At 43.5% G+C, this 17,072-nt stretch overlaps 1 protein-coding gene across 2 annotated transcripts in view; it reads right to left on the minus strand.

Moving 5' to 3' along the window:
- cyp20a1 (cytochrome P450, family 20, subfamily A, polypeptide 1) overlaps positions 1 to 17,072 on the minus strand; it is a 53,427-nt gene that overhangs the window by 21,767 nt on the left and 14,588 nt on the right. The window contains exons 4-5 of one of the 2 annotated variants that reach the window (XM_072261435.1): positions 14,271 to 14,416; positions 6,059 to 6,226 (exon numbers count right to left, since the gene is read on the minus strand). In XM_072261435.1, coding sequence (XP_072117536.1) covers positions 6,059 to 6,226; positions 14,271 to 14,416 — 314 coding nt within the window. The remainder of the gene's footprint in view (positions 1 to 6,058; positions 6,227 to 14,270; positions 14,417 to 17,072) is intronic. The other variant, XM_072261436.1, reaches the window with a different exon arrangement.

The following is a 17,072-nucleotide window of genomic DNA, read 5'->3' on the forward strand; positions in this document are numbered from 1 at the left end:
AAAATCTTCCAAAGAAGAAAACTTGCCAGATTTACACTGACTGATTTACAGTGCCTATAAAAAGTATTCACTCCTTTGGAAGTTTTCATGTTTTATTGTTTAACAACATTGAATCACAGTGGATTTAATTTGGCTTTTTTGACACTGATCAACAGAAAAAGACACTTAAACAACAGGAATTCTGCAGATGCTGGAAATTCAAGCAACACACATCAAAGTTGCTGGTGAACGCAGCAGGCCAGGCAGCATCTGTAGGAAGAGGTGCAGTCGACGTTTCAGGCCGAGACCTTTCGTCAGGACTAACTGAAGGAAGAGTGAGTGAGGGATTTGAAAGGGGGAGGGGGAGATCCAAAATGATAGGAGAAGACAGGAGGGGGAGGGATGGAGCCAAGAGCTGGACAGGTGATAGGCAAAAAGGGATACGAGAGGATCATGAGACAGGAGGTCCGGGAAGAAAGACAAGGGGGGGGGGGAACCCAGAGGATGGGCAAGAGGTATATTCAGAGGGACAGAGGGAGAAAAAGGAGAGTGAGAGAAAGAATGTGTGCATAAAAATAAGTAACAAATGGGGTACGAGGGGGAGGTGGGGCATCAGCGGAAGTTAGAGAAGTCGATGTTCATGCCACCAGGTTGGAGGCTACCCAGACGGAATATAAGGTGTTGTTCCTCCAACCTGAGTGTGGCTTCATCTTTACAGTAGAGGAGGCCGTGGATAGACATGTCAGAATGGGAATGGGATGTGGAATTAAAATGTGTGGCCACTGGGAGATCCTACTTTCTCTGGCGGACAGAGCGTAGATGTTCAGCAAAGCGGTCTCCCAGTCTGCGTCGGGTCTCGCCAATATATAAAAGGCCACATCAGGAGCACCGGACGCAGTATATCACCCCAGTCGACTCACAGGTGAAGTGTTGCCTCACCTGGAAGGACTGTTTGGGGCCCTGAATGGTGGTAAGGGAGGAAGTGTAAGGGCATGTGTAGCACTTGTTCCGCTTACACGGATAAGTGCCAGGAGGGAGATCAGTGGGGAGGGATGGGGGGGATGAATGGACAAGGGAGTTGTGTAGGGAGCGATCCCTGCGGAATGCAGAGAGAGGGGGGGAGGGAAAGATGTGCTTAGTGGTGGGATCCCGTTGGAGGTGGCGGAAGTTACAGAGAATAGTATGTTGGACCCGGAGGCTGGTGGGGTGGTAGGTGAGGACCAGGGGAACCCTATTCCTAGTGGGGTGGCGGGAGGATGGAGTGAGAGCAGATGTACGTGAAATGGGGGAGATGCGTATAAGAGCAGAGTTGATAGTGGAGGAAGGGAAGCCCCCTTCTTTAAAAAAGGAAGACATCTCCCTCGTTCTAGAATGAAAAGCCTCATCCTGAGAGCAGATGCGGCGGAGACGGAGGAATTGCGAGAAGGGGATGGCGTTTTTGCAAGAGACAGGGTGAGAAGAGGAATAGTCCAGATAGCTGTGAGAGTCAGTAGGCTTCTAGTAGACATCAGTGGATAAGCTGTCTCCAGAGACAGAGACAGAAAGATCTAGAAGGGGGAGGGAGGTGTCGGAAATGGACCAGGTAAACTTGAGGGCAGGGTGAAAGTTGGAGGCAAAGTTAATAAAGTCAACGAGTTCTGCATGCGTGCAGGAAGCAGCGCCAATGCAGTCGTCGATGTAGCGAAGGAAAAGTGGGGGACAGATACCAGAATAGGCACGGAACATAGATTGTTCCACAAAGCCAACAAAAAGGCAGACATAGCTAGGACCCATACGGGTGCCCATAGCTACACCTTTAGTTTGGAGGAAGTGGGAGGAGCCAAAGGAGAAATTATTAAGAGTAAGGACTAATTCCGCTAGACGGAGCAGAGTGGTGGTAGAGGGGAACTGATTAGGTCTGGAATCCAAAAAGAAGCGTAGAGCTTTGAGACCTTCCTGATGGGGGATGGAAGTATATAGGGACTGGACATCCATGGTGAAAATAAAGCGGTGGGGGCCAGGGAACTTAAAATCATCGAAAAGTTTAAGAGCGTGAGAAGTGTCACGAACATAGGTCGGAAGGGATTGAACAAGGGGTGATAAAACCGTGTCGAGGTATGCAGAAACGAGTTCGGTGGGGCAGGAGCAAGCTGAGACAATAGGTCGGCCAGGACAGGCAGGTTTGTGGATCTTGGGTAGGAGGTAGAAACGGGAAGTGCGGGGTGTGGGAACTATAAGGTTGGTAGCAGTGGATGGGAGATCCCCTGAGCGGAGGAAGTCGGTGATGGTGTGGGAGACAATGGCCTGGTGCTCCTTAGTGGGGTCATGATCGAGGGGTAAATAAGAGGAGGTATCCGCGAGTTGTCACTGTGCCTCGGCAAGGTAGAGGTCAGTACGCCAGACTACAACAGCACCCCCCCCTTATCGGCGGGTTTAATAATAGGGTTAGGATTAGTGCGGAGGAAGTGGAGAGCAGAGCATTCCGAAGGAGTGAGGTTGGAATGGGGACAAGGTGCGGTGAAGTCGAGACGGTTGATGTCCCTTCGGCAGTTAGCGATAAAGAGATCCAGAGCAGGCAGAAGATCAGAGCGGGGTGTCCGTGAAGAAGAGGAGGGTTGAAGACGGGAGAAGGGGTCATTGGTGGGGGTGGAAGAGTCCTTGCCGAAGAAGTAGGCTCGGAGACGGAGACGGCGGAAGAAAAGTTCCGCATCATGGCGAACATGGAACTTGCTGAGGTGTGGGCGAAGGAGGACAAAGGTGAGGCCCTTACTGAGAACAGAGCGTTCTGCCTCCGACAGTTGAACGTCAGAGGGGATAGTAAAGACCCGGCATGGATGAGATCTGGGATCAGAGGGGGGAGGGGGGAGCCTGGGGGTGTCAATGGAGAGGGGAGGGTTGGGGTGAGAGGAAGATGGAGCCTCCGAGGGCCCAGGAGCTGACGGTGGGATCTGAGGAAGACGGGGCTGTGGAGTGGTGGTGGGGGAAGGGGAAACAGGAGTCACAACAGCAGCACATAAAGACCCGGCCTGGAGTTCAAGGCTGGAATCTTGAGAGCTGGGATCAGAGGCGGGAGGGGGGAGGCTGGGGGTGTCAGTGGAGAGGGGAGGGTTGCGGTGAGAGGAAGATGAAGCCTCTGAGTACCCAGGAGCTGACGATGGGATCTGAAGGAGATGGGATTGCAGAGTATTGGTTGGGGAAGGGGAGACGGGAGTCACAATAGCAGCACATAAAGACCTGGCCTGGAGTTCAAGGCTGGCGTCACAGTTGGTGGTTGCGCAATCGCTGTGAAGGTGTCCATGGTCGTTGCTGGAGTCCGGGTTTTGAATATGCCCTGAGGTGTTGGAGCCGGCGAGATCAGTGGCAGGGGCTGCAATCTGAAGTTCATGCCTGCTAGTTTCAGGGCCAGCAGGCTCTGGAGTCCGTAGATAGAGGATCTTGCGATCTTTGCCTAACATGACAAAGTCAAAAAAACGGCGACTGCAGGCGTGAATCCGACGGAGGATGAAATAACGGGTAGGACCATTACAGACGGCGAAGAAAGTGTCCCGAAGGTGTGGAAGGGTCTGGGATAGGGACACCAAGTACCTCCTCATGGCGGAGAGGGTCGCCTTCAGAGCTTGGCGAGAGAAGCGGCGAGAGGCAGAGTCAATAAAATGTGAGTACCTGGGATCCTCAGAACGTCCAAATTGAGAGGCTTGGAAATGAATCCTAAAGCCAACTGGAGTAAATTGGTGACGGAGGCACGTTTCAAGAAAGGATATATGGCTGTGATAGCGAGTCTGAGTCAAAGTGTGGTCAAAAAGTTGAAGAGCCGAAGAAATTACAGATGGGGAGCAGTGAGAGATGGTTTCCCTGAACTCCCGTCGAAGAGAGGATCTAAACTTCTTCGGTGTAGACATCACCGGAAGAGGCTTCGCAGTAGTTAAATTAAACGCAAACAACAGGAATTCCGCAGATGCTGGAAATTCAAGCAACACACATCAAAGTTGCTGGTGAACGCAGCAGGCCAGGCAGCATCTGTAGGAAGAGGTGCAGTCGACGTTTCAGACCGAGACCCTTCGTCAGAAAAAGACACTTTCCTGTCAAAGTGAAAACAGATCTCTACAAAGGGATTTAAATTAATTACAAATATAAAACACAAAATAATTGATTTAAAGCATTCAACTCCTTCAAATCAGTATCTAGTAGATGCACCTTTCGCAGCAATTACACCCTTGAGTCTGTGTGGATAGGTCTCTATCAGCTTAACACATCTGGACTCTGCAAATTTTCCCTGTTCTTTTTTACAAAACTGTTCAAGCTCTGTCAAATTGCATGGGGATCATGAGTGAACAGACCTTTTCAAACCCAGCCATAACTTTTCAATTGGATTGAGGTCTGGGCCCTGACTTGGCCTCTCCAGAACATTAACTTTGTTGTTTTTAAGCCACTGCTGTGCAGTTTTGGCTTTATACTTGGGGTTATTGTCTTGCTGGAAAACAAATTTTCTCTCAAGTCACAGTTCTCTTCCTCCAGGATTTCTCTGTATTTTGCTGCATTCATTTTACCCTCAACCTTCACAAGCCTTCCAGGGCCTGCTGCCGTGAAGCATCCCCACAGCACGATGCAGTGACCACCATGCTTCCCGGTAGGGATGGTGTGTTTTTGATTATGTGCCAAACATAGAATTTAGTCTGATGGCCAAAAAGCTCAAATTTAATTTCATCGGACCACAGGACCTCCTTCCAGCTGACTTCAGAGACTCTCACCGGCCTTTGTGCAAACTCTAGCCGTGACTTCATGTGTTTTTTTTCCCCAACAGTGCTCTCTCTTTGCCACTCTCCCATAAAGCTGCGACTGGTGAAGCACCCGGGCAATTGTCTCCTCAGTTCAGTGGCAATTGTTTTATGTGCAGTTTCTCCCATCTCAGCCACTGAAGCTTATAGCTCCTCTAGAGTTATCATAGGTCTCTTTGTGGCCTCCCTCACTAGTTCCTTCCTTGCACGGTCACACAGTTTTTGAGGATGGCCCGCTCTAGGCAGATTTACAGCTGTGCCATATTCTTTCCATTTCTTGATGATTGATTTAACTGTACTCCAAGGGATATTCAGTGATTTGGAAATTTTCTTGTGTCCATTTCCTGACTTGTGCTTTTCAATAACCTTTTCATGGAGTTGCTTGGCGTGTTCTTTTGTCTTCATGGTGTAGTTTTTGCCAGGATACTGACTCACCAGCAGTTGGACCTTCCACATACAGGTGTATTTTTACTACAATCAATTGAAACACCTTGACTGCACACAGTGATCTCCATTTAACTAATTATCTGACATCTAAAACCAGCTGGCTACACCAGTGATGATTTGGTGTGTGTGTGTGTGGGGGGGGGGGGGGTGGCTAAATGCTTATGCAATCAATTATTTTGTGTTTTATATCTATAATTAATTTAGATCACTTTGTAGAGATCTGTTTTCACTTTGACAGGAAAGAGTCTATTTGTGTTGATCAGTGTCAAAAAAAGCCAAATTAAATCCACTGTGATTCAATGATGTAAAACAGTAAAACATGAAAGTTTCCAAGGGGATGAATACTTTTTATAGGCACTGTGCATACAAATCCAAAATCAGCAATGTGACTTAGTTGCCTCCTCAGTTCAGAGGTAATTGTAAACAGAAAGAACCCGATCAACAGAACCCACATCAATAATAAAAAGAAACCGGTAAGGGTGTATATCTCAACCTCTACACTGTGCTGGAATTCACCTGGCACTCTTGCCACAGGTCCTTTGAAGCACAAGTTTTGCTGCTGTTTTTCCCCAGAATATGGAAGTAATCTCCCTGACATTTTTGGCCTATCTGAATGCAAAGTTTGTTCAGCTGCACTGCTAAAAGATAAACTGATCACACATCATCTCATGGTACACACAATGAAGCTCAGTTTCAGTATTCCTTGTTTTTTTGGGCCAGGTCAATAGCACTTTGAGGGAAGAGCTTCTTCTGCCAATGCAGTCCCATTCTGTTGTTTTGTTATGTGACATTTCACTGAGATGGATTGATCAAAAGCAAGTTAGAAACATATCACTTGCTACACAATGCTGCTCTGTATTCCATCTGAGTGCACTCACCGAATCATGATCCTTCCGAAAGCGAATTACTTCTTGATCACTTTCAAAGCGACTACCCATTGCTGTCTGTGTGACAGACTTCATGGCAAAGCCCAACAAATGCTGACACAGAGGAACGTGCTGGGATTCAGGATATGAAAGCCACTTTGAAACCAACTCATCAGCTAGCTGATGGAAGAGAAAAAGGGAAAGGCAAGGAGACATTAATCATCTCATACATCATACACTCCATCTCATCCATGCAGAATGTGATATCCATCTACACTAATCACTTTAGGCCTCTATCCCTCTACGCTCTTGCTAACCAAGTACACATCCACATGCCATGTCAATATTGTAGTTGGAACCTCCTCTGGCAGCACTTTTCAGATATTCATCACTCTCCATGTGAAAAACTTACCCCTCTGATCGCCTTTAAATGGTCTCCCTTCTTATCTTAAACGTGAGTCTTTCAGACTTGCTCTGCTCTGGCAAAACTTCTATGTATGTCCTTCATAATACTATAAACCTCTGTAAAGTCGCCCTTAATCTCCTAGGTTCCAGTAAGAATAAACCCAGACTAAACAATCTACCCTTACCTATAACACTCCATTCCAGAGTTGAATCTCTTCTGCACTCCCACCACTCCTAGCATTTCCTTCCTGTATTGTGGTAATCATAATGCGGTCTAACTAATACACGTATAGTGCCAACATGACTAAAGCACTTAATGCCTCATTCTCAGTACCTCACACCTTCTGGATTAAACACCATCTGCCACTTCTCTATCCAGCTTTCCAGCTGATCTATGTTCCATTAAATCCTTAGACGTTCTTCTTCACTATCTATAACTTCACCAATTTTCACGTCATTTACAAACTTACTAATCTAGTGACCTACATTATATGTACAGTATTGTGCAAAAGCTTTGGCACATAAAATTGCAAGAAAGTTTGTGAACCCTTTGCAGTTACCTGCTTTTCTGGATTAATTTACTCATAAAATGTGGTCTAAGTCACAAAGGGACAAACACAATCTGCCTAAACTAATAATAAATATACAATTGTACTTTTCATATCTTTATAGAACAAATTGTTTAATTATTCACTGTCCAGGCTGGAAAAAGTATGTGAACCCTTGTATTTAATAACTAGTAGAAAATGTTTTAGCTGCTGATCAAACTTACATAATGGTGAGGAGGAATTTTAGACCATTCCTCCTTACAAAACTGTTTCAGTTCATCAATATTTCTGGAAGACCTTCCATGAGCAACCCTCTTCAAGTCATGCCACAGCATCTCAGTTGGGTTAAGGCCTGGACTCTGATTTGGCCATTCCAAAACACACATTTTCTACTTTTTAAACCGTTCTGTTGTTGATTTACTCTTGTGTTTCGGATCACTGTCTTGTATCATCCAACTTCTATTAAGCTTCAGGTGACAGACTGCTACCCTGATACTCACCTTTAAAATGTCTTGATACGATTTTGAATTCATTGTTCCCTCAATGATTGTAACCTGTCCAGGCCTGAGGCAGCAAAGCAGCCCCAAACCATGATGCTCCTTCCACCATGCTTCCCAGTTGGGATGAGGTTTTGGCATTGATGTGGAGTGCCCTTTTATAGCAATGTGCACTTCTGCCAAAAAGTTCAACTTTCGTCTCACCTGTCCACAGAACATCATCCCAGAAGTGTTGTGGAGCATCCAGGTGGTCTTTTGCAAACCTGAGATGTGCAGTGGCTTCCTTTGTGGTGTCGTCCATGAACACCATTCTTGTTCAGGTTTTTTTTTCTTATGGTGGACACATAAGCAGAGACTTTAGCAAGTTCTAGAGATTTCTGCAGGTCTTTTGCTGTTACCCTTGGGTTCTTTTTCACCTCCTTCAGTATTGCCTATTGATCTTTGCAGGATGCTCACTCCTAGGGAGGGTAGAAACAGTACAGAATTTCTTCCATTTGTAGACAATTTCTCTTATTGTGGACTGATGAACACTCAGATCTTTAGAGGTGCTTTTGCAGCCTTTTATAGCTTCATGCACCTTTACAATTCTTCTTCTAAGGTCTTCTGAAAGTTGTTTTGATGGAGGCATGGTGCACATAAACAGATCTTCCTTGATAAGAGCAGGCTCTGGCAGTAACTTAACTTAGTGCGTCTTTTTTTTTATAGAGCAGGGCACCTCTACAACCCACACTTCCAATCTCGTCACATTGATTGGAACACCTGACTCCAAATAGTTTTTCTTTCTTTTCTTTCGAAATCTTTTTATTAAATTAGTACACAAAGGGTAAAACATATAAAAACTAATACACTATTGAGATATAAATTTACAAGAGATATTAATACATAAAAAAAAGTACAAACAGTGCAGTTTAGTTATAAAATAATGAGGTAATATAGTAGTATACTAATTTTCCATATATATCAATAAAGAGAAGAAATAACCCAAACCCCCCCCCCCAAAAAAACCCACCGTGCAACTACCCTAAAAAGCAAAGCAAAGCAATGGGCTAACTAGGTATCAAATAGACTTAAACAACTTAACAAATAGCTTTTGAAGAAGGCATTTACCCAGAGGTTTACACACTTTTTTTTAACCTAGACTGTGATTGTTTAAATAGTTTACTCAGTATTGATGAGAATAAGTACAAATGTTTGTGTGCTATTAGTTTAGGCAGATTGTTTTTGTCTATTATTGTGACTTGGGTGAAGATCAGACCACATTTTATGAGTAAATTAATGCAGAAAACTAGGTAACTGCAAAGGGTGCACAAACTTTTTCTTGCAACTGTATATATAGTTAGGGTGCCTACAAAGACATACATACTGCAAGACCATTGTAGTACAGATTCTTTCTGTATACCAGTGGTTACAGATTACCAATCAGTTCAACTCTTCTGGGTTTTGATGCTTTAGATGAGATAGAGAGGGAGACACAAGAGGTGGAGTTGCACTACAGGCAAGGAGCTCTGCATTCAGAACGGAAATATTGGAGGGCTCATCACTGAGGCAATGTAGGTAGAGTTCAAAAATAAGAAAGGTGAAAGGGGATGAAGGAACAGCTATCTATACAGACTATGGAAAGATGTAAAAGGGTAATTTTAACTTCCTCTGCATTGACTGGGTCTTCCTTCATGCAACAGGCTTAGATGGGGCAGAAATTCTTTGGTACATTCAAGGTGGTTTCTTGAAACAGTATGTGGATAGTTCCATTAAACGCAGGACCATACTGGCCCTCAATTTGATAAATAAGCCTGGACAGGTGACTGACCTTCAGTCAGACAGCATTTGGGAACAATGATCACAACTCCTTTAGTTTTAAGAATATAATCTTAAGAAAAAAGATAACTAATTAGGAGGCAGGTCCATTCAGGAATAAAGGAGGGAATTTGTATTTAGAGTCAGAACAAGTGGCTGAATTACTAAATGAGTACTTTGTGCTAGTATTTACTGAGCAGAAGGAATTGGAGGATAGTGAAAACAATGGGGAATGCTAATGTGCTGAGATATTTTGAGATTGGGAAGGAGGTAATGCTGGGTCTTCTGAGAAGCATTAAGGCGGATAAATTCCCAGGGCCTGATGGCATTTATACAAGAATATTCAAAGGAGCATGTAAGGAGATTACTAGGGCTTTGACAATGATCTTTGCATTGTCACTAGTAACTGATGAAGTCCTGGAGGACTGGAGAGTAGCAAATATTATTCCTCTGTTCAAGAAGGGAAATAGGGATAATTCAGGTAATAATATGGTAGTAAGCCCCAGGTCAGTGGTAGGGAAGCTACCAGAGAGGATTCTTAGAGATAGAATTTATGTAGATTTGGAAAGCAATGGCATTCTAAAAGATAGTTAGCATGGTTTTGTGTGGGGATTCCATACCTAACAATCGTGATCATTTGAAGAGGTGACAAAGATGCTTGATGAGGTTAAGGCAGTGGATATTATCAACGTGGACTTTAGTAAGTTATTTGATAAGGTTCTTTGTGGTAGGGTGATTCACAAGATAAAGATGCATGGGATCCAGAGTCAATTGCAAGTTTGGATCTAGAACTAGCTAGCCCACAGAAAACCTAATGTATGGTAAAAGGCTGTTATACTGGCTGGAGGTCTAAGACCAGTAGGGTTCCACAAGGATTGATGCTGGGACCTTTATTGTTTGTGATATATATCAATGGTTTGGATGAAAATGTAGATAGGTATTGCACATTAGCAAGATTGTAGATAATATAAAAATAAGTGGCGATGTGGATAGTATGAAGGATTATCAAATAATACTGTGGGATAAAGTTACACATATAAGAAATTGGCAGATAGTGTTTAGATAGATAGAGAGATACTTTATTGATCCCAAAGGAAATTACAGTGTCACAGTAACATTACAAGTGCACAGATACACAAATATTCAAATATTAGTGGAGATGTAAAAGAGAATAAGAAATAAGTTACCTCAAACTGTTTAACAGGAGGGGGCCATCACTTCCCCAGCTATAGGCTGACTCAGTATAGAGCCTAATGGCTGAGGATAAGAATGACCTCACATAACGCTCTTTGGAGCAGCACAGTTGTCGTAGTCAATTACTAAAAGTGCTCCTCTGATCAGTTAAGGTGGCATGCAGAGGGTGAGAAACATTATCCAGAGTTGCCAAGATTTTCCACAGGGTCCTTTGTTCTACCAGATTCTAATGTATCCAGTTTGACTCCTATTAACAGACCCTGCCTTTCTAATCAGTTTATAGAGCCTATTTGGCATCATCCGTGTTAATGCCATTGCCCCAGTACACCCCCACATAGAAGATTGTACTGATGACAACAGACTGGTAGAACATGTGAAGCAGAGGCCTGCATACTCCAAAGGACCTCAGTCTCCTCGGGAAGTAGAGGTGACTCTGGCCCTTCTTGTACACAGCCCCTGCGTTGGTGCTCCACTCAAGTCTGTCATTCAGGTACACCCCCAGGTACTTGTAGATCCTCACCACATCCACGTCCTCACCATCAATAGTAACAGGGAGCAGTGCAGGCTTAGTCTCCCTAAAGTCCATCATCATCTCCTTTGTCTTACTGCACAGCTGCAGATGATTCAGCTTGCACCATTTGACGAAGTCCTCCATCAGGCCCCTGTATTCATCCTCCTGTCCTCCCTTTATACACCCAACTACTGCTGAGACATCAGAGAATTTCTGCAGATGTATCTAAAGTCTGAGGTATACAGGCTAAACAGGAAGGGAGCCAATACAGTCCCCTGTAGGACCCCAGTGTTGCTTATAGCCATGTCTGACACACAGCTCTGACACAAATTGTGATCTGCCAGTCAAACAGTCCATTATTCAGGATACAGTGGAAGTGCAAACCTGCACTGTATGGAGCTCTCCCCCCAAGTAATGAGGGCTATATGGTCTTGAAGGCACTCTAGAAATCAAAAACCATGTTCCTCACAGTGTTACCCTGCTTATCCAAATGTGAGTAGGCTTTATTCAGCAGGTAGATGACAGCATCATCGATTCTGGGCAAGTGTAAGATATTGCACTTTGGGAGGTCAAATACAGTTAATGGTAAGTCCCTTAATAGAGCGGTCATAGGTTCCAGGTGCACAGTTAATTGAAAATGGCTACACACATGGACAAGGCGGTACAGAAGGCGTATGGAATACTTGCCTTTGTTTTTAGGGGTGTTAAATAACAAAGTCATACCGCAGCTATAAAAAACTAGTCAGACCATGCTTGGTGTATTATGTGCAGTTATGGTCACCCTATTATGGATGTCATGGTAGCGTAACACTATTACAGAGCCAGCAACTTGGTTTCAATCCCACTTGCTCTCTGTAAGGAGTTTGTGAACATGTGGCTTTCCTCTGGGTGCTCTGGTTTCCTCCCAGAGTCCAAATATTTACTGGTTAGAGGGTGATCTTGTCATTGTAAATTGTCCTGTGATTAGACTCGGGTTAAATAGGTGTGGTGTTGGGCAGTGTGGCTCGTTGAGCCAGAAGGGCCTGTTCCGCGCTGTATCTCTAAATAAAATAAAATTATAGGATAGCTGTGGCGATGTGAAAAGCATGCAGAAGAGCTGTACTGGGATGCTGCCTGGATTAGAGGACAGTTGGACAGAATTGCATTGTTTCCTTTAGAGCGTTGGAGGCTGAGGGGAAGCCTGATTTATACAATTATGAGAGGTACAGATTTGAATTGAATTGAATTGACTTTATTCCTTACATCCTTCATATACATGAGGAGTCAAAATCTTTACGTTGTGTCTCCGTCTAAATGTGCAATTATAGTAATTTGTAATCAATATTATGTACAACACGATAGTCAATATAACATAGAAATACAGTTGCGTCAGCATGAATTAATCAGTCTAATAGCCTGGTGGAAGAAGCCTGTTGGCCCTGGCTTTTATGCTGCGGTACCATTTCCCAGATGGTAGCAGCTGGAACAGTTTGTGGTTGGGATGACTCAGGTCCCCATTGATCTTTCGGGCCCTTTTTACACACTTGTCTTTGTAAATGTCCCAAATAGTGGGAAGTTCACATCTACAGATGCACTGGGCTGTCCGCACCACTCTCTGCAGAGTCCTGTGATTGAGGGAAGTACAGTTCCCATAACAGGCAGCGATGCAGCCAGTCAGGATGCTCTCAGTTGTGCCCCTGTAGAAAGTTCTCAGGATTTGGGGGCCCATACCAAACTGCTTCAACCGTCTGAGGTGAAGGAGGTGAAAGGGTCCACTGTCCCGGGGAGGAAATGCCAACTGTTAGAAGACATGTGTTAAGGTCAGGGGAAAGTTTAAAAGAGAAGTGTAGAGGCAAGATTTTTTTTCACACATTGTCTGGTATTGTTTGGACTGGGCTACCAGGAGTATTGGTGGAAGCAGACACATTAGTGATGTTTAAAAGGGTTTTAGACCAACATGTGAATATGCAGGAAATTGATGGATATGGCTCCTGTATAATTGAAGAAAAATTAGTTTTATTTGGCATCATGTTCAACAAGCACATCGTGGGCCAACGGCCTATTCCTATGCTGTACTGTTCTGTGCTCTATCCTCCTTGGTCTCACCAGCCCCACCCCATGCCTCTTTATAATGGCATGACCCTTATCCTCCCTTTGTCCAGATGCAGGGTCTTGACCTGTAACACTGACTCTCCCTTTACCTCTAGGGATGCTGCTTGAGCCATTGAGTCCTTTGTTTCTTTGTGAGAGGGAGCTTTATTTTGTATCTAGATCTTACACTAAATGCCAAAATTGGTAACACGAGACCTGATGACTGGGAAGAGCACGCAAACATCACCTGGTGAGCCAGCTGTCAAACCATCGAGACCCACACCCCTGCCTGCCCACTCACACACACATCCAATCACACAGTTTCATTCTCAAACATACGTTCCTCTGTTGGTCATAATCATTTCCTCACCTACGGAGATACCAGTCTCTCTCGCTTTCTCGCTCTCTCTCTCTCCTCCCAACCCCCCCCCCCCCACACACACACACACACACACACACACTCTGGCCTCTGTAAGGTTCAAACTCTCTAGCAGACAGAACAAGTTATCCTTGACATAGGAGGTATTTTAAGATGTACCGTAAATATTAGCAGAAAAGAGAATAATTTTAATTTTGCAGATAAACAAAGATGTGAAATGAACTAAAGCACAGAAGAGAGTTGTACTGAGTGAACAAAACCAAGCAGAAATTGTTAGGTGTAGGAGAAAATGGGGAATAGGGATTGCTGTAAAAAACATGTAAAGCGCCTTGCAGATATCAGGAAAATAAATAGCAAAAGCTTTTATGAATACCTATTATAAAAAATTCTCATAAAATCATTTGGGATGAAGAAGGGAATGTAATTACAGATGGCATCTTTCAAGCAGACATTAAATACTTCAGCAATGAATTTTACAAATAATGCAGGAAATGAAACAGAAACTGTCGAATGTTTGAGGAGGAGATGCACCAGTTGTTGAGAAATGGTAAAAAGCTCTCGCGAAGCATTCTGGAACATGTACTAATTTTTTTGGTGCAAATTCTTTGTTGCACAATGACAATTTATTCATGCTCAACATCTTAAAGGAATGCAAAAGCTGCAGTGTGACTGAAAGGCTTCACAGGTATTACTTAAAAATACTGTATCCGAAGGAAAGTTTTCTTCAACTGCAAAATGAAGTCTTTCAATGAAGAATGAGAATTGCATTGAAGAAGTCTACAGAGATTGACAGAGGGATGGTCTGAATAGTCCCAAAACTATTTACCTTCAGAATAAGGGTGAAGTTGCTCTGGATTGCTTTATTCACTGCAGCCTCGTAAACTTTCTTCCTTGCATGACTCTCAGCAGCACTACCTCCAAACCCAGCCTGGTATCCTAGCAGTGACTTCAGCATGGTCTCGAATGGATCAGCTAAATGGAGGCAGAAAGAAGTTAAAACAGTAAAGTGGGCAACTCGACTTTCATAGAACATAAAACAGTAAAGCACAGGAACAGGCCCTTTAGTCTGCAAAATTATGCCAAACTAATCAAAGGAAAAAGGAAATGCCCAAGTAACTAATCTTTTCTGCCTACACGATTTCTATGTTTCTCCAACTTTGCATATTCATGTGCTTATCTAAGAGCCATTTAAATACCTCCATCATATTTGCCTCCAACACCACTCTGGCTGTGTATTCTAGGCACCCACCACTCTCTGAGTAAAATAAAAAAATAAACAACTTCCCCTGCACACCTCCTTTGAACTTACTCCCTCTCATCTGAAATACATGCCCTCTAGTACAAGCCATTTTGACCCAAGGAAGAACTTTTTAAAAAGTTACTTATCAAGGTACAGCGCAGAGTAAGCCCTTTGAGCCACGCCACCCAGCGATCCCCCAATTTAACCCTAGCCTAATCATGAGACAATTTACAATGACCAGTTAACCTCCCAACTGGTACATCTTTGGACCAAGGGAGGAAACTGGAGCAACAGGAGGAAATCCACTCCGTCACGGCAGCTGTGGGAATTGAACCTAGAACGCCTGTACTGTAAAGCACTGTGCTAACCACTACACTACTGTGCGGCCCATACTGGTTGCCTATTCGCTATCTATACCTCTCATAACCTTATAAACTATCAGGTCTGTCTTCAGCATCTGCTACTACAGAGGTAAAAGAAACTTCTCCTTCCAGTACATGCCCTTTAATCCAAGCAGCATCCTGCATCCTGGCAAACTCTTCTGCACTCTCTTTAAAGCCTCCAGAGCCTTCCTACAAAGGCAACCATAACTGAAGGGCAGCCATTTATTAGGGACAAAGCTTAAAGAATAAAAACTAATCGAGAAAATAGCCGGGATTCACTTCATTTATTTGGGACATTGTAAGCGCTTAATTGGGACAGAAGACCGTTGTCAAACAGTTTTTAACTAGTGTCAGTCACATGCACGTATGTGGTCATTAGACAATACAACGTGCTTAGAGCAAACAGTTCTAAAATAGAGTCAGTTGCTTGTGTTTGTGCTCAAAAAGCAGTAATTCTTGTCACTGATAGTTGGAAATAAACAAGCAGTACGATGATTTCGAACCATTTTGTTCACTGTGGTTTCTAGCATTCAGGCTTGGAGATGGCAGAAACAGCCAGGAGCGAAAATGAAATAATTTCAATACTTCAACAAGTTAGCAACTACAAAAAATTTGAAGGTATCAACAATCATCTTGAATGCAAGAATGAAAATTTGGAGGATGTAATCATCGAAAGCATTGTATGAAGACAGTCCATTATCAGCACCAGGTGTCTGCTCTGATATTTTTCATTTATAGGCAATCAACAGGCATTGTACACTGAATGAATTCCTCCCTCAATAACTATGAGGAACCGATACACAATCTGGAAGTACTGTAGTAGTATTGGTAGTGTTTTAATTTGTTCTGTATGTCATTTAAATATGTAACTTGTTACTCATTTAAGCAGTAGTTTGTCTTTTTTTTAATGTACCTGTTTAACTATTTCCATGGAACTTCAGCTAATTTGAGCAGCCACTTAATTGTGCCAAAATGTACTGGTTCCGATCTGTCCCAATTAACTGGAATCTGATATATTTGGAGAAGCATAGTCTGATTAAGGACAGTCGGACAATGACAGTGTAAGGAACTTTCCCCTCCCCCCCCATATTTTCCTTCAATTTCTTTAAAATTATGGTTCCTTGTATTAGTCATTTCCTGGGAAAAAGTTTCTGACTATACACTCCATCTCTGCTCCTTCTCATCTTGTCCACCTCTATCAGGTCATCTCTCATCTTCCTTCGTTCCCAACAGAAAAACCCTTTTAATGGAACAACATTAGCTACTCACCAGTCCTCTGGAAATTGCCTGTGGCGAGAGAGGATGCAAAGATCTTGGTCAAGGCTCCAGCAATCTTATTTTGCCTCCCTCAATAACCACCTTAATGTTCTTTCAGAGACCCAACACTACCTCCCTCCTTATCTCAAAATGCCCTAGCATATTAGCATGCTCCAGTGATTTCACTATCCCCTACATCAGGGGTTCCCAACCTTTTTTAATGCCATAGACCCCTACCATTAACCGAGGGGTCTGTGGAGCCCAGGTAGGAGACCCCTGCTCTACATTATCTCCTTGGTAAATACTGAGGCAAAGAACCTACTTAGGGTATTGGCCACATCCTCCACCCACAAGCATGTAGTCTTTCTGATATCCCTGAGTTATTCTCCCTCTTCCTAGTTACTCTCTTGTTCTTGATGTATGCTTAGATATGTCTGTACACACATTCCTCATGTTGTCCAGCGACTAATATAATATTAAACCATGTCTTGAGCCTTAAACTATACCACTTTAACAGCCTATTCTCGGTCAGAAGGTGGGCCATCAAAATTGGTCTCTGTACCTTAGGTTATAAAGTACTCTCAGCCACAAATACCATTTGAGAGTCTTACTCAATGCCTATGGGCATATCTAGTTTACAGACAGCAGCCAAGTCTGTTGCTAGGACTCCAGCATTCCTGAATATACATGTCTGAATCATTCTTAGATCTCATCTCACACATATCTGTTATTCAGAAGCCCTAGACTT

The sequence above is a fragment of the Mobula birostris genome, chromosome 6 (genome assembly GCF_030028105.1).
Source record: "Mobula birostris isolate sMobBir1 chromosome 6, sMobBir1.hap1, whole genome shotgun sequence".
Lineage (NCBI taxonomy): Eukaryota > Metazoa > Chordata > Chondrichthyes > Myliobatiformes > Myliobatidae > Mobula > Mobula birostris.